This window comes from Haliotis rubra, unplaced genomic scaffold (genome assembly GCF_003918875.1).
Source record: "Haliotis rubra isolate DU_JTF1 unplaced genomic scaffold, ASM391887v1 Scf37, whole genome shotgun sequence".
NCBI lineage: Eukaryota > Metazoa > Mollusca > Gastropoda > Lepetellida > Haliotidae > Haliotis > Haliotis rubra.
In genome coordinates, this window is record NW_025767046.1 from 2,081,599 (window position 1) to 2,103,877 (window position 22,279).

The following is a 22,279-nucleotide window of genomic DNA, read 5'->3' on the forward strand; positions in this document are numbered from 1 at the left end:
TCCGTTACTCATCGCTGATGTCATGAACGGCGATTTCGGTACAGTTCAACGCCTCCATGCATGGTCACGTTAACTGACTGACTGACTGACTGAGTTTTGGTTTTACGCCGCTTTTAGCAATATTCCAGCAACATCACGGCGGGGGACACCAGAAATGGGCTTCACACATTGTACCCATGTGGGGATTCGAACCCGGGTCTTCGGCGTGACGAGCCAACGCTTTAACCACTAGGCTACCTCACCGCCCCTGGTCACGTTAACAAGGCGTGCGCCCCGAACAGCTGAAGTTTTGTTCCCCTGGCCGCGTCACTTGTTTGTTTGTTTATTGTTTACCGCCGCACTCAGCAATATTCCAGCTGTATGGAGGCGGTCTGTAAATAATCGAGTCTGGACCAGACAATACAGTGATCAACAGCATGAGCATCGATCTACGCTATTGGGATATGATTACATATGTCAACCAGGTAAGTGAGCCTGACCACCCGATTCCGTTAGTCGCCTCTTACGACAAACATGGGTTGCAGTAGACCAATTCAAACCCGGATCTTCACTAGTCCTGACCGGTGAGGTGAGGTGAACTTGGGTTTAACGTCGTGTTTGAGAATATTTCGCTCATATGACGACGTGCATGCGTGTGTATGTGTATGTGCGGCTGCTTATACTAGCCCAGACTGAAGCTGGTTTTATAGTGCTAGCCCACTGAGATACCATGCCGCAGTGAAGCATGAATACCCCACTCAGACACAGTATACTGACTCCGAGCCGACCAGTCCTTGTTGTACCCAGTAATGCAGAGCGCCAGGCAGGGACCAACAAGTACCATATTTTAACGTCTTTTGGTGTGACGCGGTCGGGGATCGAACCCGCGACCTTCCGCTCTCCGGGCGGACGCTCTAACCACTACACAGGAGGCGGCCAGTCCTGACCGCATCATACTAGTATACGTTAGAAGATGGCACTTGATCCCTGCACAGCGTTAAGCGTCTGTGGGGTTTTCACGTTCAAACAGGCCATGGTATCTCAGTGGGATCGGAATATAAAACAGACATAACCCCAGACCAGGTCAAACAGACCCACACACGAGCAAGCCCGTCGCTATATAAATGAAATAATCTTGAACGCAACATTTAACACCACTTCACTTACATTCGTACTTATAATACCGTGAAATCGACGTACCTTCAGAAACGAACACATCCGTTTTCCAAATAGAAAAGAACAGTGTGTGAAAAAGAGATATAAAAGCCTGAAATGTCATAACTTACGACAGAAAAATTGGACAAAATCACACAACAGAAATATGATTTAGCTGCGATAAGCATGCATTTCGTAATAAAAGATCTATTACCACTGATCAAGATAAAGAACACATATCAATAAAATTCCCCAGAAAACCACACACGAAGGACCGATTAGGTTATGCGACTTACAAACCGTTTGTTGTTCTACCCTGATCGAAGTCAGATATTTTGATATTGTACACCTTGTACACAATACAAAGGCAGAGGTCACTAAATACATAATGAGTGAGTTTAGTTTTACGCCGCACTCAGCAATATTCCAGCTATATGGCGGCAGTCTGTAAATAATCGAGTCAGGACCAAACAATGCAGTGGTTAACATCACGAACATCGTCTACCAGTCTGGCATCCGATGACATGTGTCCACTAAGTCAGCAAACCTGACCACCCGATCCCGTTAGTCGCTTCCTACGACAAAGATGTTTACTGAAGATCAATGCTAACCCGGATCTTCACGGTGGGGTGAGGTGAGGTGATATTTCGCTCATATGACGACGTGCATGCGTGTGTATGTGTATGTGCGGCTGCTTGTACGAGCCCAGACTTAAACTGGTTTTATAGTGCTAGCCCACTGAGATACCATGCCGCAGTGAAGCATGAATACCCTACTCAGACACAGTATACTGACTCAGAGCCGACCAGTCCTTGTTGTACCCATTAATGCCGAGCGCCAGGCAAGGACCAACAAGTACCATATTTTAACGTCTTTTGGTGTGGCGCGGTCGGGGATCGAACCCGCGACCTTCCGCTCTCCGGGCGGACGCTCTAACCACTACACCACGGAGGCGGTCTCGGATCTTCACGGGTCCAGTGAATACAAAAAGGGTTGTATAAAGTATCGTACGCCAGCACATTCATTATTTACTCAGTCCCTTTTCCAAATGACCATATCAAGTAAGTTGCATTTTGTTTAACTTTTTTTTACAATAAAATATACACGGTTTCATAATTCAATCTGTTGAAAAATAAACTTAAAACTCATTAAACAAACCGATGCACTAAGCTAAAGTATTCGAATATTTGGTTGGTTTGTTTCATGTTTAACTCTATGGAACCCGTAACCTCTTCAAATCAAGGAGGCAGAATCCCTTGGCATTTTAAAGAGCGACCTCAAAACCTGTCTCTTTAGGACTTTCTATAACTTGTCAGCACCCGTGAAAAAAAAACCCGCCTATGGCTTTTTGCAGTGACTTCCTTTTTTAAGCACCATGAGCAAGCACTCTGTGCCTGGAGTTTGGCGCAATATACGTGCACTCATTATTTCCAAACACTCACAATATTCCAGCCATATAACAGCAGTCTGTAAAGAATGAAATCTGGATCAGACGATCAAGTGATTGACATCACGAGCAACCACTTTTACATGCAATCGGCCAATTCAGCTAGCCTGAACATTAGGTCAAGTTAGTCGTCTCTTAAAACAATTATTTGCTGGCGACCTATATTCTAACCTGGAGTTCACGGGTCCGAATATTTGGTTTATATTTTCAAACTAAAAGTATATTCGCGGATTATGTAGAAGCTTGTCCGACAGATGTGTAGAGTTCACCTTTGTCAAACACTGAATAAATTGTCATGATGTGTATATGTGCTTACCTATATGTACATTTAAATAAAAGATGACCTATCGTCAACCGGGGTTCTCTGTTTGGCCGTTACAACAACGTGGACCTTGTGCAAGCGTGAACAGTCAACTGACCTTCAACGCAGAACAGGAGACGGCAAAGAAGCATCGATCCACGCCAATTTGTGTGCCACAGAAGCGCGCGTTATGACGTCATCAGGTGAGCGAACTTAGTGACCTATTGGACTCCGGCCCAGGAGAATCTTAACATCACTTTGGCCGTCACGTTATCTGTGCTTGTAGTTGTAATGTGAGGGAAGTGCCCTACCACAGTTGTAAGCCTGAAAATATGTCAAGCCAGGTCATGTTTAGGACAGGCCGTAAACAATGGTAGAGCATATAAACTAAATTGGTAGTCAACTTTGTGTAGGTCGTGAATAACTGATTAACGCCACATCACCAATATTCCCTTGTTTCAGACAGTTTGTTATTAATTGCGTATCAACGTCATGTTAGCAATAATCCCGAGTTATTGATGGGTAGTTAATAACTGATTAACGTCACATCACCAATATTCCCTTGTTTCAGAAAGTTAGTTAATAACTGATTAACGTCACATCAGCAATATTCCCTTGTTTCAGAAAGTTAGTTAATAACTGATTAACGTCACATCATCAATATTCCCTTTGTTTAATAACAGAAAGTTCCTTGTTTCAGAAAGTTAATAACTGATTAACGTCACATCATCAATATTCCCTTGTTTCAGAAAGTTAGTTAATAACTGATTAACGTCACATCAGCAATATTCCCTTGTTTCAGAAAGTTAGTTAATAACTGATTAACGTCATATCACCAATATTCCCTTGTTTCAGAAAGTTAGTTAATAACTGATTAACGTCACATCATCAATATTCCCTTGTTTCAGAATGTTAGTTAATAACTGATTAACGTCACATCATCAATATTCCCTTGTTTCAGAAAGTTAGTTAATAACTGATTAACGTCATATCACCAATATTCCCTTGTTTCAGAAAGTTAGTTAATAACTGATTAACGTCACATCACCAATTCTCCCTTGTATCAGAAAGATTGTTAATAACTGATTAACGTCATAACACCATCACCAATATTTCCTGTTTTGAGAAAGGTAATTAATAGCTCATTCACGTCATGTCAGAGTGAGTGAGTGAGTTTAGTTTTACGCCACATCCACCAATATTCCAGCTATATGGCGGCGGTCTGTAAATAATCGAGTCTGGACCAGACAATCCAGTGATCAACCGCATGAACATCGATCTGCGCAATTGGAAACCGATGACATGTGTCAAGCCTGACCACCCGATCCCGTTAGTCGCCCCTTACGACAAGCATGGGTTACTGAAGGTTCATTCTAACCCGGACCTTCACGGGTCCACGTCATGTCAGAAATGGTCCTTAGTTTAAGAATAATAGTTAATAATAAATTAACGTCACAACAGCAATATTCCCCAGTTTGTGTTATTCAGCCACTAGCGGATCAACGTTATCCCAGTGATGTTCTCCATACGGAGTATCGTCACTGGACGTGTGTTAGTAAACTTGGTGAGTGAGTATGGTTTTACGCCGCTTTTAGCAATATTCCAGCAATATCACGGCGGCGGACACCAGAAATGGGCTTCACATTTTGTAACCATATGGGGAATCGAACCCGGGTCTTCGGCGTAACGAGCAGACGCTTTAACCACTAGGCTACCCCACCGCCCCGTTAGTAAAATGTTACCAGTAAACAAACCTGTGCATTATGGATGACGGTAGAGTAAATTTCCAAATTGAAACAATAGCCAACGCAGAAATATGTACGCAAAAGTATTCAGGGTGACACCAACTGACCAAGGAAATGTTATTAATTAACAATTGTTTTGTAAATTTAACTGGGTTTGCAAGTTTCGACAAAGTAATTACTCAATCCAGTGGCAGTATATAATATATCAGCACTGGTAAAGTCAGCGATAACAATATTCACCTTGTATCAAATAACACGTAATAAACAATTAAACTATAGTTACTTAACACACTGTCGGAATTACCCAGAACATACTTTCTCCGATCGATAGTTATCATATGTTCAGGGAACAGCAATGTCTCAGTGAATTAGAACATCATTATACATGTTTTACACTAATCCAAAGATAATATCGCAGTTAAATCTTCACATTGCTGAATGTATTGCTGATATTGTCCAGCAAGATGCCGCATCACAAAGTGAGCGTTGATATCTTGCTTCAAAGGCTGTAGTAGTGTACACCATTTTCATTTCAGACGATTAAAACGTGAACAAGTGATCGTGATATAATTCTGACTGGAAGATTATAACAAAATCCATATGCTTCACTAACCATATCATTCCCAGGTCAAAGCTTACGTAGAAGACGCGTTTCCGATGCATGTTTAGACCGATAAAATATCTTGCTTAAAAGCATGTGGTTTTGTTATGCGCATAGGGGTCGAAATTGCGACAGCTTCGCGCAGGTCATTTTCCTTAGGATAGGTAGTTGAGTCGGGGCAATGAGAAGTTGGGGTACAAGCGGGAAAGTGTCTTTTAGTCGCTTGAAGTCAGGAATTTACCGTGTCTAAGAAGTTGGATACAATTTCAAACAAGGTGTATGGCCGGACTGGGGGCAAATCGTTAGCCGAGAGGATTCATCAGCATATTTTCCTGCTAGCGTATCGCCGGGACACTGCCGAGGAGCGACAGTCAGTCAGTCGTTCGTTATATCGACAATGTCACCGTGTGGGGAAACTTGCTTTTGTCATTGATGTATATCATTAGAATTTCTCGATATAAGACACCGTGATACTGTCTTCAACACCTAAAATGGATCTTACAACGATTTTAGGTGGCAGGCTGTTTGGAGTACTTTTATTCCTGGTGACGTGCAATACGACGACCTCAGCAACAGGTAAGTTGACTATCAATTTGTTTTGTGGAACGGGACTCTCCGACAGGTATTTCTCTGTGTCCGGGGATCTTTTTTAATGTCCTTGAGCCCCGATCATAGGGTTGACGAAACACACGAACCTGGCACAAAACACAAATACACGTCTAGCTGGGTTTCTTTAAACATTACTGTTTGAAAACTTAGCGGCACATCAAAGGAACATACCAGTCGCAGTTGCCATTTAGGTAGATCACCTGATTACAAATGATCAGGCAGGGAATGTCAACTGTTTGGGTATAGTCTTGCCCATAAAACTCTGAAGTTTCCCATCGCAACGCCATACTGCCCACAACTAGCTCAACTTATCAATATATACTTTTCTTGATACTTGGTATCTGACAGGTGACACTGACAACGTTGTTTCGTATTTGACAGCTGGGCTAAGAATCGTTTCGAGAACTTTTAACCCCACCAATTTGCCTAAATCTGCTTCAACTAACCTCTAAACGATAGTAAATGCTTATGTTATCATATACGTGTCTAATCTTTGAGCGTGGGATATACAGGTGAACACACCTTCGCGGTAGAAAAACTAGGCCACATGCAACGCACATCAGATAGAATGCAACTGGTTATATAGCTTACACGGTCGTACGGAACAGGAGAGTGAACATACTTGTCTATTGTCAATGACGGGGCCTATACACCTTGTGCCGTGTGACCTGCTTACTAGGCCAGGCTTATTCCCAACATATAGGGAACATTATTCCTTGCAACACTCAAAGTTGACTGTCGCGTTACAACCTATACATGCGTTGGCTCACAGCTTTAGTTTTCACGTTCTCTCCTATCGCGCTTATGCGTGTGGGTTTATATATCTACCGGGGCTTTACGTCTTAGATCGTGCAATAAGAGGCGATTACATGGGAATATATGGGATAATGATATTTATTCCTTCAGTTACTGATATTTTTTCAAATGATTCAATACTTGTATGTTATGCATATTTTTTTCAACATTTTGATCTGAATTTGACATTGACTCTTAGACCATACTGTGAATTAAAAAGAAACTTTAAAGTTTTTGTTTTGAAACTCTTGTAAGTAATTATTACATACTACATACCTTTTGAAAGAAATGTGAAGACCCAATTCAGTCATATTAGCATAGTTAACTAGTTTAGTGACTATCACTAGTAATATGAAATATTCAGGTGTTCTTGAACTTCCTTTGGATAGCATATTTCAATATAGAATTATTTACAGCTGCCATGTAAGCATATTTCAATATAGAATTATTTACAGCTGCCATGTAAGCATATTTCAATATAGAATTATTTACAGCTGCCATGTAAGCATATTTCAATATAGAGTTATTTACAGCTGCCATGTAAGCATATTTCAATATAGAATTATTTACAGCTGCCATGTAAGCATATTTCAATATAGAGTTATTTACAGCTGCCATGTAAGTATATTTCAATATAGAATTATTTACAGCTGCCATGTAAGCATATTTCAATATAGAATTATTTACAGCTGCCATGTAAACTGTTTTAAACAGAAAATAATATAAATGCAAAAATACAAAGTTTGTTTCTCCATAGAAGGTTTGGAAGGACTTCCGCCCATATCCCCCCAAATGTCATTATAGTAAATAACCTAAATTTATATTCCCCATCTGATAAGGATGAGTTTGAACATGTTTCTTTAATTGTATCTGAACATACTGAAAGACTTCTAAACTGCCACTCAAAGAACTTTTTCCTCATCATTAAAATTTAGGGGGGATACGGCGGAAGTGTTACCGAAGGGTAAGGGTACTTTGCCAAGGGAAGTCTTGCCTAAGTGAGTTTAACATGGTGTCATCTAGTCATCCTGTTGTGTCATTGTGTGGAATGTGTAAGCGTCTTGTTATGTTAATTATCAGGATTCACGCTTGGTTATCTTCATGATAGGCTCAGATATATCGGTTAGGATTTGACCACCTACTCATCTGATGGAAAGGAATTTAAAGGCTGATCAATGATAAACAGAGAACTACTCATGATTGTTTACATGTTGACCTACCAGTGAAATATTTCATGTACCTACTGTTGTGTTGATAGATTTCATTTGTTTAGACCTCAATGCAGGGAAAGAAACCTTTCAAAATGTCCCACGCAGACCACAGGACCAGTGAGTGGACAATAATTAGTGGTCCTGTCTGTACTTCACTGGTCCAAAATAACGTTCGTAGATTTACTTAACTATCAATACAAAATTCACTGGCCACCAGGCCCCGATTTCTCGAAACAAACTTAAGTCTGAGTTTCGACTTAAGTTAGAGTTTTTACTCAAATTTGAGAAAATGCATTTCCCAGAATGAACTAAAATCGATATTAAACTCAAACATAGTAGACAATTTGAGTTTGGTGGATAGATTACTTAAGTTGTGTGGGCTTTTTTATTTAAAAAATGCAGTTGAGTTAAAAATTCATCTGTTTCAAATTGTCCAACTCAGTTTGAAATTTGGGTAAAACTTAAGTTTGTTTCGAGAAATCGGGGCCAGGACTACTGCAAACTTATCATTTAGTGGTACTGATTAATTTTTACTAGCCATTGACCACAGGACCAGCGTAAATTTCACACTCTGCAATACCTTAGATGCCCTATCCTGGTTATACGTTTGATTATCAAAAGAATGTGTTTCCGCTTGTTTGTGGGAAAATGCCACATTCAGTATTATTACATTTTTATGACGACAGTCTTTAACTAATCTGTACCCGACAGTCCAGTGACTGACATCATGAGCATCGATTACACAGATATGATGAATAAATGTGTAAAATAGCATTTGAGTTTATGAATATATGCTTTGAAACTAAGGCCCCCAAAAAAATATGTCCGTTTCCGGTAACCCGACCGACCCTATCCTAACACACACACACACACACACACCCCAAATCTTTTTTAAACCAAGTCAATATCATGACTGGAGTGCATTTCAATTTTCATTTTTATCCAAATCAAGTATAATATTTTTATGTTTTTCAGTGTACATAGGGCTAAAATGGATTGCATTGAATTGGCATAATGGGCTCTCATTGACAAAACCTGCAAATACATAACATAAATAATGATTTGATATAAGAAATCTTTCAATGTTTCATCAGAAGGCATTGTCACTACATGATATTGTACTCTTGAAAACCTTCTCAGGGGCCCACCTGGTGATACTAAAAAAAATTAAAAAATTAAAAAAAAGAAAGATAAAACCGACTCACCTACCCTATTTTTGAAAAGCATGTAATAGGAAACGGACATATATTTTTGGGGCCTAATGTAATAGGAAACGGACATATATTTTTTGGGGCCTAACGAAAGTGCCATTTGGGAGGTAAATACACATGTAACTCTACAGAAATATTCACAGACCCCATCACTTGGGATACATAGATATACCACAAGCTTTTTTTCAGTATAAAAACTCTGTATAGATGAAGGCCTAAAGGTTTTATGTCGTAGTTCAAATATTTAGTGAGTGAGTATGGTTTAAGCCGCTTTCAGCAATATTCAGCAATATCGCAGCTGGGGACACCAGAAATGAGCTTCAAACATTGTACCCATGTGGGGACTAGAACCCTGGTCTTCAGCATGATGAGTGGACGCTTTAACCATTAGGCTACCCCACAAATATTTAGTAGGTGATAGGCGATAAACTAGGCCTGCGATTGATATGTGTGTTGATTTATTATGACTGACGATAAATTCCAGGCCTGGGGGACACCAGAAATGGGCTTAACAACACATTGATATGTGTGTTGATTTATTATGAACATCAATGACAAGGACAGCAGTAAGCTATGTACATGACTGTGGTAGCTTCCTGAACTAGAGCACCGTGGAAATCCACAATCAACCTTGTGTCCTCGCCCATCCCAAGCCATTTAAACACCGTACAATGAGAAGTTGGTTTATAACCTTCGGTGGCTGAATTAGAAGAGAGCTGTGTGGTAACAAGACTCGGTTGTAACTGGGGCACATTTCATATTTAGACTAACTTTTCCATCATATGAAGCCTCTTTAGAAATTTACAAGTTCAATTAAGATCAATTGAAACTGACAACCATGGTCTTCTAACTAAGTGTTTTTTAATGTCAATTTCATATTTTCAAATTCTGCACATTTTTATTTATGTGATTGTCAGTTGTAACCTTGAACCATTGTCATACACATTGCACCCCTTAGCTTAGAATTGGTTGTCAGCAATCCATGCTTGTCATAAGAGGTGACTAACCGGAACTTGGTTGACACATGTCATCATTTCCCAATTGAGGAGATAGATGCTCATGATGTTGATCACTGGATTGTCTGGTCCAGATTCGATTATTTACAGACCGCCACCATATGGTTGGAGTATTGCTGCATGCAGCCTTAAAAAAACAACCAATCACATAAAAGATATAAAACATCTCTGACATATTTTTATAGAGTTGGGTGTTAAATATATGTATATTTCTGTCCCATGTGAGTTCCCTTGAAATTGACGTGTTATTGTCATTGATGATTTATGAGATCACATCACTGTTTATATCAGTTTTTATCTCATAACCCAATATATGTTGTGGATTAATTTGTGGGACAGATATTTGATTGAAAGCTGATACTGATGTACAGCTGTTCAACATTTGATGTGATTGTTTTTCAATGTTGTACATTTCTTCACATTAGCACACAGCTATTCTGTGGGAACATTGTTGCTTGTTAGTTCAACACTGATAGACATTGATTATAATAGTGGAACTGTTTCCTGAGAAACATTGTGATATTGCATATATTCCATCCCAATATTGTATTTGACTGTTGTATAATGAATGGTGTGTTATGTCAGTTAGCAGTTTTGAAGTTGAAGAGGTTGTATATTAGTTGTATATTAAATGGAAATGTCTCCCAAATGTTGTTGATGCATATCTGTATAGCAATACATCATGTGTTTTATATCATTAAAAACCAGATGTTAAGAAAAATCTGCATTGATCTGTCTGTTATATTAATTTTGGTTTGAAACAAATTTAACTCCATTTTGTAGTGGTGCAAACTTTACGTAATGTATTCAAATTGACATGTTCAGGGTCCAACAGACAGCACTCTGCGCCATACTCATCATTTAGGAATCATTCTAGCATGACTACACATGGTCCCATCACATGGTGAATTCATTAGTACACACCTTATTTAATGACGTGCTGCTATTAGGAACGGGTGTTAAGCACCATGTTGAGTGCATATTGAGATAATCCTATGTTATTTGGGAACATCTGGGGTTTAGAAAAGATGGACATTTTACCATTTATACTGTGTTCAATAATTTTGTTACCTGAACTGAATGTATTGAGGCACTACAAGTGGGTCGCACAGTTTTAATTGTCCTGCCACATATCCACAAGTCCATGATGTATATCAAGAGGAATTGTTAGACTGTAACGTCTATATGTTTAAAGGGTATGAAGATTACTGATGGATGTCTCTTGTCATAATATGCTTGTATTGAGTTTGGTTACTGACAAAGAGACCCACTTGTAGTGTTTCTGTTTAGGTTTAAATTGAACACTCCACTAGACCGTCAGCACGTGAAAATATGGCTGCATTCAATATGTTTTGTCACTGTCAGATATGATTAAATTTTACTGGTTCCTGTCCTATAATACTATTTCATTGCTGGCAATTACACACTGTGAGAAAAAGAGCCACTAGCAGTGTTTCCATTCAGTTATATATTAACCGGTTCACTTGAGTATCAGCACTTGAAGATACAGCTATGTTCATTATTTTGGAACAATATGGTTGAATTTGTCTCTGAAATGTTGGTTTATAATATGGAAAAGGACATGGTGTTTATTGTTTGGGCCACATTGTGTTCACATTCAGCACTGGGCATGCCACTTGGTGTTCTCATTCAGCACTGGCCATGCCACATGGTGTTCACATTAAGCACTGGTCATGCCACATTGTGTTCACATTAAGCACTGGGCATGCCAAATTGTGTTCACATTCAGCACTAGCCTTCCATATTGTGTTCACATTCATGCCACATGATGTTTATATTCAGCACTGCCCATGCCACATGCCACATGGTGTTCTCATTCAGCACTAGCCTTCCATTGTGTTCAAATTCAGTGTTCACATTCAGCACTGCCCATGCCATTCATTGTGTTCACATTCATTCAGCACTGCCCATGCCACATTGTGTTCACATTCAGCACTGCCCATGCCACATTGTGTTCACATTCAGCACTGCCCATGCCACATTGTGTTCTCATTCAGCACTGCCCATGCCACATTGTGTTCACATTCAGCACTGCCCATGCCACATTGTGTTCACATTCAGCACATGTCACATGGTGTTCACATTCAGCATTCCCACATTGTGTTCTCATTCAGCACTGCCCATGCCACATTGTGTTCACATTTAGCACTGCCCATGCCACATTGTGTTCACATTCAGCACTGGCCATGCCACATGTGTGTTCATGCCACATTCAGCACTGCCCATGCCACATTGTGTCACTGGCCATGCCACATGTGTGTTCACATTTAGCACTGCCCATGCCACATTGTGTTCACATTCAGCACTGCCCATGCCACATGGTGTTCACATTCAGCACTGGCCATGCCACATTGTGTTCACATTCAGCACTGCCCATGCCACATGGTGTTCACATTTAGCACTGCCCATGCCACATGGTGTTCACATTCAGCACTGCCCATGCCACATTGTGTTCACATTCAGCACTGCCCATGCCACATTGTGTTCACATTCAGCACTGCCCATGCCACATTGTGTTCACATTCAGCACTGCCCATGCCACATGGTGTTCTCATTCAGCACTGCCCATGCCACATTGTGGGTTCACATTCAGCACTGCCCATGCCACTTGGTGTTCACATTCAGCATTAGCCATGCCACTTGGTGTTCACATTCAGCACAGCACGATGTTCAGATTGCATAATGGCAATGATGGAATTGAGTTATCAGTTGATACTTAGAAGTAACAAAACAGTTGTGAAATATGAAATAGAAACCATCCACTCACGACACAATGATTGATGGGGAGAGGGAAATGGCATGTCCACATGGGCCAGTCTAAACCTAATGCAATAATTAAGTAACCTAAGAGTATCACTGACAGTCAGCCAAATGGTTTGTCAGATGTATTTTTTGTTTTGAAGAAATACATCTGTTAACATGGTTAATGCTCATTGCTCAATCCACTTTTTGTTGTGTCAAAACATTTTTAGCCGACTTGTGGTGCAATTGGAAGGCATAGCATTTTAATTTCCATAAGATAGTTCATCCTTCCATAAATCAGTAGGCTGCAACTATTCAGTTTTGTAGCCTTCCTTATCTTTTAGCCTCACATTGTCAACAGTTGGTTTAGGTTTGAGCTGTCAACCACTTTGCAGGTCCTGTCTGAATTTTCAACCAATCCTTATGGTTACAGTGAAATAGCATAAAATATCATACGATGCATTGTAATCTTTGGAATTCAACCATTTTTGAAACCTTGGCCAAAATGAAGCCATGGCATTGGTTTTTTCTTTAACACACCACTATCATATTCAACCAATCTTGGGTCTCTGGAGCTAGAAGGTATATGATCTAGCCAACACACCACTAGGCATAGTTCAACCAAATCTTTGGTCTCAGTTCATGGGGTTCAAAGAAGCCCATTCCTGATGTGTCCCCCACTGTGGTATTGCTGAAAGTGGCATAAAACCATGTTAACTCACTCACCAAGTCCTGGTGTGCCATGAAATGTTTCTTGGTTCATAAGCTCAATGTGCTAAGAACAGTTTCACTTGCCATGCTTACATTAAACTCTTGTGCTGTTCGAAATTATGTCCCTTAGATGCCCCCGGATCCAATAACCTTTGCACATATTAATTAAGAAATAAAGTTAGCTCTACCTTGTGTTTTGACAGCTTAGAAAGTATAGCGGTTTGCCCTGAACTATTATAATTAAAGCCGAGGACGGTAGTCCGGTGCTTTGATGTTATAATAGTTCAGGGCAAAAACTATACTTTATTACAAAACACATTGGGGTAAAAACGAACTTTACATCTTTCTAAGATGCTAAATTTAATACTTTCTAAGGATAATTACGATTAAGTTAAGGCAGAAAACAAATGACGTGTCGGTAACCTAAATTAAGAATCCTCGCGACAGGGCTAACTGGTGCGCTGTTCTATTGATGTGTCTGCCCCCTACATTAAAAAGAACGCTACCAGAAAAAACACAAATGATAACAGTTTGATGACGGTTTACTACGTTCTCGATTTAATTATCTTCTCTGAATTATTTTAATTACATCTTGTCATTAACGTAAAACCATATGGGGTCAATATCAGCGATCGCATTTCTACCAACCTAAGTTTAGATCAGTACATCCAGATGAAGCGGAGTAGTCAAGCGACATTCCACGGCATTGCATTGTGGGAATGTAAACATTGAACGTTACCGTGTACAGCTGAAAACTTGTGAGTCGAATTGACACATTTTGACCGTGTAAAACATAAACGTAATGTTTCCACCAGTGATGTTAGCTGCGTGAAGCAACTGCAAAACCAAGAAACGGGATGCAACAGAGTAGTTTACTGTAGGAGGCCGTACAGTGATGACAACTGACATGCATCGTGACGTCACTTACATTGTGACGTAATGTAAAAATAATTCGTTTACGAGGGGGCACTAGAGAATGGCGCATTCGGATAACGTCATTCAATTGTTACGTCATTTTTTCAATCAATCCTTATGGTTACAGTGAAATAGCATAAAATACACAACTTGTAATCTTTGGAATTCAACCATTTTCGAAGACCTTATTCAAAATGAAGCCATGGTATTGGTTTTCTTTAACACACCACTATCATATTCAACCAATCTTGGGGCTCTGGTGCCAGAAACCTATGATCAGGGGTTCAAATCCTGGTTCCGTGAAGCCCATTTCTGATGTCCCCCACTGTGGCTTTGCTGAAAGGGGCATAAAACCATGTTAACTCACTCACCAAGTCCTGGTGTGCCATGAAATGTTTCTTGGTTCGTAATATCAATGTGCTAAGAACAGTTTCACTTACCATGCTTACATTAAACTCTTGTGCTGTTCAAAATTATGTCCCTTAGATGTGCCCGGATCCAATAACCTTTGCACATATTAATGGTTTGTAACCATACCCTGCTCATAGGTTTCACCAAAATGGTAACCATCAAAGACTGGCATCACTTTGGACTCTCCTCAACATTGGTATTGTCAATGAAAAACACTTCATCCAATCTATCGTAGGTGTACTTGTGTTATTAATGAAGTGTACGATCTGCCCCCGAGGTCGGAGATAAAGAATGTGCTACAATATGCTGAATACCAACGTGACAGGTATGTTACTGATTGCAAGATTAAGGCTCGCCAGACAATAATGGCTTCATTTTAGATAACCCTGAAGAGATGCGTGACACACTGATCATAAAGCGTGAGGAATAGATCCAACATGTACCAGTTCAACTGCAGCACAAATGACAAGATTGATGTGTGATTGAAAATTTATTGGCATTTTATGTATTTATGTTTGGATGACAATTCTGATATAATTTTAGAAACTTTATCATTACAGGTAAGCTACTCTTGTTTGTCGTGAATTGTTTAGAGTTCAGTGCATGTTGTATTTTTAAGTGCACTGTGGAATATATGTTCTGTTGTGATACAGAGCTAGATAAATATTTTGCCGGAAGCGGTGTTAGCCTGGCTTATGTAAATGTAGTAGTAAAAGTTAGCTGCAAGAAAATTTATGATTTGTAGGAGTTATAGATTTGAGGTGAGGTGAAATTGGGTTTAACGTCGTGCTTGAGAATATTTCGCTCATATGACGACGTGCATGCGTGTGTATGTGTATGTGCGGCTGCTTGTACTAGCCCAGACTTAAGCTGGTTTTATAGTGCTAGCCCACTGAGATACCATGCCGCAGTGAAGCATGAATACCCTACTCAGACACATTATACTGACTCCGAGCCGACCAGTCCTTGTTGTACCCAGTAATGCTGAGCGCCAGGCAGGGACCAACAAGTAGCATATTTTAACGTCTTTTGGTATGACGTGGTCGGGGATCGAACCCGCGACCTTCTGCTCTCCGGGCGGACGCTCTAACCACTACACCACGGAGGCGGTCAGTTATAGATTTGACCATGATGATTGATTGGTTGATTGTTGTTTAACCCTGCACTCACCAATATTCCAGCTATATGAAAATAATCGAGTCTGGACCAGAGAATCCAGTGATCATCAGCATGAGCATCATTCTGCACAACATGTGTCAACCAGGTCGACAAGCCTGACCACCCAGTCCCATTATATGATTAATTTGTAGTTTGTTGTTAAAACATGTTAAAATTAATCTGACTATTTTATTGCAAAAATATTTGATAAAATGTTGTACAAAATAATAAATGATAAAGATGTGTGTATGCATATGTCAATTCTGAACTGATATAGGATATTGGTATAATGAACTGAGTGTTTTGAATATTTTATATTAGGTGTGTATATGATTGTTATTTGGTGTGTATATGATTGTTATTTGGTGTGTATATGATTGATATTTGGTGTGTATATGATTGTTATTTGGTGTGTATATGATTGTTATTTGGTGTGTATATGATTGTTATTTGGTGTGTATATGATTGTTATTTGGTGTGTATATGATTGTTATTTGGTGTGTATATGATTGAACAAAGGAAAGATATCTGTTCCGCATACATGGGGAAGGGCCTGGGGAACAGGTATCACTTGAAAAAGAAATAACAGGTTGTTCCCAAAACTGCTAAAAGGGAATTGTCCTGTGTTTTTGATGGCACCATAAAGGTTAAACCTTTCACTGAATATGCCAGTAGTTCTCTTTAAATGTGGGTTGTGGATTTTGTGTGTACTTCTTTCAGTATTTGTAAGAGCTCTTCTGAAATGTTTAAATAGTTTTTACTCCAACAAGAGTTCCAGTATCATCCCACCCCCGAAAAATGAACAAGTTAAGTCACTGATATATGACATCTTTTTCACATTTTCAATTTTTTCCTCTCGAAATTTATAATATTTACTTCTTGAGAATGATTGAAATCTGCACCCCCATCTGACTGAGGTATGAATACGGGGTGGTTGACGCTTTCTGTATTCTCACAGTGTAGTATCACCTTGAGGTGTGTGTCAAGGCTGGGTCATCTTCCTATTGTTATTAGTGCTAGGAGCTGAATTTACCACATTCAATGACTGAAGGCATAGCTTGTGTCACCGGGACTGTGCTATGATAAAGAACAGGTATATGTATGTATACACATACAAGAATTATTGTCAACCAGAGCCAGCTGTGTCATGAGACCGGAAATACGCCTAGTAATCCACCCCCACAACTAGTCGATCAGCAGTATGGGGGAGTGGTCGGGCTGACACTGTAGACTGATTGTTCATTGCTTCCACCTGTGTTTACCTGTGCGCTGTTCAAAGAAATTGATGATATATGTATGGCATAAATAATACATAGTATGAGAGGAATGTGTCTACTTGAACAAACTGAATGATTAGCAGTGTGTCATTGTGCATGACGGTGGGCATGGCACACATATGACAAAGGTTTTACCTGGGTTTATAGATATATGGTTTATATAGTGAGTGAGTTGGTTTAGTCATATGCAACAGTAATTCATATTAATATCATGATATCAATTGCAGCTACCTTACTTATCAGTATGTATTGCTATTATTGTATCATAAAAGGATATTTTCTTAGGTGCTGAATCAGCACATTTTATTTTGGAAATTGTCAGCTCTACTTGTGTAAGCAACAGAGTGACTGGTAAAGTTTGGCTCATTCTTACAGTTTAAACATGTTAAAGTAGATTTAGAATTGTTTCAAAATACGTTTTATGACTAGTCCATCCAGCCATCAGTTGATATTTTAGCAGAATTTGGTAAGGCCAGACCAATTTTATTTCTTGTTTTACAGATTTTTGTCCTCAGAAAACCTAAACCAAAGTTATATTTCTTTTGCATACTAAAAGTATTTTATTTTTGGCAAGTTATGAAGTGTATATGGAGCAAAAAACAATCAAAATTTTTGTTGTTGTAAGTTGAAATTCTTTGCCAATAAAAACGGAAGAATTTTATTTTTGGAGCGGGAAAACTTAATGTATTTGTTTTTTCTTATTCTTGAAAAAATACGATTGGCGTATCTGTAAAACAAGAAATAAAATTGGTCTGGCCTAAATATTAAGTTTTGAAAACATCAGTTGTTACATTGTTTAGGTGGATTGGTAATTTCATCAGTTGTAAATTCTTGATTCATTGATGCATCAGAAAATCTTTGTATGACAAGTATTTTAGATGTTATAATGCCATGTCATAATCTGGGAGGATAATGAGTTAAAAATAGCAGCTATGTCTTGCCAATCCATGAACGACAAAGGGCTAGCAATCTTTAATTGAGTAAGGAAAGCAAAGATTAGAATTTTCATTGCCTGATGCCAATTTGGACTGTTTTGGTTTTAAAATTGTTATGAAATATAGTTTATACTCTAACTTGACATGACTACTTATTATCTACAAATAAATAAAAAGTCACAGCGCAGATGAAGTGGTCATTGTCCACTGAAATTACCAAGCAGAATGTTCAAGGTACATATGTCTCACTAATGCTGAGTGCAAATGGGTCAGGGTGTGAAATTGTTGTATCAGAATGCCAGTAGCACAACAAAGTTCTAGATGCCGAGGGGCCAGCTTTGAAGTCAGATTTTTGCATCGTGTTTATAGCTTGTGGGTTTTTTAATGTTGGTTTTTATATACCTCATCTTATGGGGCTTGGCCATCACAAGTAGGTCCATGACAGATGACGGTATAGAAACACACTTCTGTCATTGACCCGTGAAGATCCAGGTTAGAATTGATCTTCAGTAACCCATGCTTGTAGTAAGAGGCAACTAATGGGATCGGGTGGTCAGGCTTGCTGACCTGGTTGACATATTTCATCTTATCCCAATTGCTTAGGTCGATGCTCATGCTGTTGATCACTGGATTGTCTGGTCCAGACTTGATTATTTACAGACCGCCGTCATTTAGATGGAATATTGCTGAGTGCGGCGTAAAACTAAACTCACTCACTCACTCATTGACCTCTTCTTTAGTAACTAGCATGTAACATGGAATAGAACATGCTATTGAATGTAAGAATAGAACATGCTATTGAATGTAACAATAGAACAAGCTATTGTATGTAAGAATAGAACATGTAAGAACAGAACACATTTCACATCGTTCATTTAGATTATCATGCTCAATCGCACACTACATTCAAAAGGTCCCACCCCAACTTTTATCCTGTCTCCAAGACCCTATAAGATATTGAATCCAGTTCAAGTCTAGAATAAATCGGCAAGTCTAATAAATGAAATGTAAATGATTCAGCATTCTCCTGAGCTCTACTTAGTTGTAGGTCTGTATTTTGAAATAAAATAACTTTATGTCTGGGACTAAGTGTCACTCTACAAAACTTTATGAATGGCGCCATTGGGTTCTATTTGAAAAGATCCAGTTCATACCTTGTCTTGGTCAATTCAGATCTCATCATATACTTCTCATCAAAAGTTTAGACTCACTAGTGTAAATATAGCCTCTTACTTCAGGCAACTGTTCTAAAGTAGATTTTGCAAAATATGTCATACTGTTTAAAGGTACTGTTTACACATGAACTGATTTATTGTAAAACAAATTCGTCACATTGAAAAGATTATTGTCATGAGTTCAATAAATGATAACAATCAGTGAAAATTGGTGAATTCTTAACAAAACTTTACACCAAAATGCAGCTGTTCACATGCACAATATTTGCACATGCTTTTTAGCAATTTGATGCATGATCCTCGTGCAATTCATCTGCATAAGGTTTGCAGTTGGTTCCCCCCAAGTTAGTGGAGAAATCAATCTTCGATGTAACCATATATATATATACATAATGTATAGTGAGTGTTTTAAGTGAGTCTAAACTTTTAATGGGAAGTATATATAAACAGCAATATATACTACACACAAAATTCACAACTTTACTTAAACGTAGATTTATAATTTGAAATTGTATCCATTTAAAACTGGATAAATAATAATATGGTAACCCCTCATTAGGTCAATAGTCACTTTAAGCTAACTTTATGCACTAGATACACGAGTAACCATAAAAATGGTTTTCATGGCACCAATCAACCATTTTGCAAATCATGGAACAAGTCATTGACAAGTAGATATTTAACCAAATTTGACCCCACATAATAGTTTTCTGTTGAATCCATGATTTGATCCTTAGCAAAGTGTGAATAGTATATATTATCTTTTTACATTAGAAATACCTGTGAAATGTGGAATTATGTCAAGTAATTATCCGACAGTTAATTAATGAATTAAGTTAATAAGTCAAGCAATAAATATATACTAATGATCAAACATTTATTTTGGTCAGTTAAAACTTTGATAAATTTTCATCAAAATGGAGAAGGTTGGCAATAACTTGTAATGTCTGCACCGCAAACAGATGAAGTGAATGTTCTGATATGAATAAGTATTTTATCATCACGTGTTAATTAGGCTGGTGATTGATTGATTGATTTGATGGAACAGTGATCGATTTTGGGTGTTACCGAACTTTGATGTATTTGGGGCAAATAAACTCGTAAACATGATCAATGTGACTTTATCAACAAGTATTTAAATATTGGTATGTCTGAATGATTAGATTGATGAATGATTGTTTTGATGAACCAGTGATTGATTTAGGGAGTTAACCAACTGCCTATATTGGTGGCAAGGAGCCTCATAAACATGATAAATGATACTTCCGTTAGGGAGGGAACTTGTGAAACTTTATCAAATATGGCCTGTGTTGACAGAGTGTTCTTTCATACAACACGTGTGTATGTTCAAAAAGACAATATGAGGCAAAATGAAATTGGGTTTAATGTTGTGTTCAGGATTAATGTAGGGTAGCCAAGTGGTTAAGGTGTTTGCTCGTCATGCTGAAGACCCGGTTTCAATTTTCCACATGGGTACAATGTGTGAAGCCCAATATTGCTGGAATATTGCTACAAGCAGCGTAAAACCAAACTAACTGACTGACTGACTCAGGAACTGACTGACTGACTGTCTAACAGACTCACTTGCTTGCTCACTCACTCACTCACTTACTCACTCACTCACTCACTCACTCACTTTATGCATTGATGTTGTGCCTGCATATGTGTGTGCATGTACTAATCTGTAGAATTATCGGTTTTATAGTGCTCATTTAGTTACCATGTTGCAGTTTGATATGGATACCCCACTCCGACACGGTAAACCAACTCTTGTTTTCACTCGTCAATACCAAGCTCCAGGCAGGGTAGTAATAAGTACCATAGTTTGTGTGACATTACTAGGGATTGAATCAACAACCTGCTGCTCTCTGAAGTTACTTACCGGTAAAATAATTGCCCCCGTGAATATTTATGCATAGTTGTTTAATGCATATTATATTCCTACAACTGCTTCAGATGTTTAAGATGTCATGGTTATGTTCTGGTTTTTTAAGGTCATCGATATTTTTGTCCTTATTTGGATCAGGAAATAGGATTGGGTTCTTTTCCATCAATCTATCCTTCATTCTTTTTAGTTTCTTTTCTTTTCTTTTTTTCTGGAGTGAGTGAGTATGGTTTTATGCCGCTTTTAGGAATATCCCAGCAATATCACAGCATGGGACACCAGAAATGGGCTTCACACATAGTGCCCATATGGAGAATTGAACCCAGGTCTTCGGCTTGACGAGCGAATGCTTTAACCATTAGGCTACCCCACCGCCCTTTTTTTCTGGAGCATGAGCCATCAACAGTTTGATATTTCTTCATCCAACTTTCCAGAAATATCAGTATAGCCATGACTTTGTACTCTTTAGAATATTTCACAATTTTTCGGATTTTTTTCCCCGATGTCCAGTACAAAATATTGGACTTCGGACCCAGATGAGTTTTGTGGCCCTTTTGCTGACTACTGTAAACAAATACATAAAGTATATCATTTTATGATCCCCCCAGATTATCGTTTATGTAAGTAGGGAAAGAATATACTTGTTCTCTCACTCGCAACAAAAATATCCAAATCTCCAAATCTCCAAAGCAAATCTACAGTTCTTTAGCAAGTCTAGTTTGAAGAAGTCTTTGGCAAGTCTTTTGAAAATCTGAGCATGTTTTCAGGGACAAATTTTAGTCTGACTCTGATATTTGGATGTGTTCAAGTTGATCGTTAACAGACAATATCATGTCTCAAGTGGACTGAAGTATATTTGCCTGACTCAGCAGTGTGAGGTCAAGGCCATCTAGGACAGCTGACAACAGCGACTCAAATTAACTTCATGGTGTGAAATCCTCCATCAAGATCAAATATCATATAGCTAAGGTTATCAATA

The 22,279-nt window shown here is 38.7% G+C and overlaps 1 protein-coding gene across 1 annotated transcript in view; it reads left to right on the forward strand.

The window, feature by feature from the left end:
* The first annotated feature begins 5,365 nt into the window (after positions 1-5,365).
* Positions 5,366-22,279, forward strand: part of LOC124285913 (tyrosine-protein kinase transmembrane receptor Ror2-like) — a 110,341-nt gene continuing 93,427 nt past the window's right edge. The window contains exon 1 of the mRNA XM_046722193.1: positions 5,366-5,804. Within this exon, the coding sequence (XP_046578149.1) occupies positions 5,720-5,804 (85 nt within the window). The 5' untranslated portion in view covers positions 5,366-5,719. The remainder of the gene's footprint in view (positions 5,805-22,279) is intronic.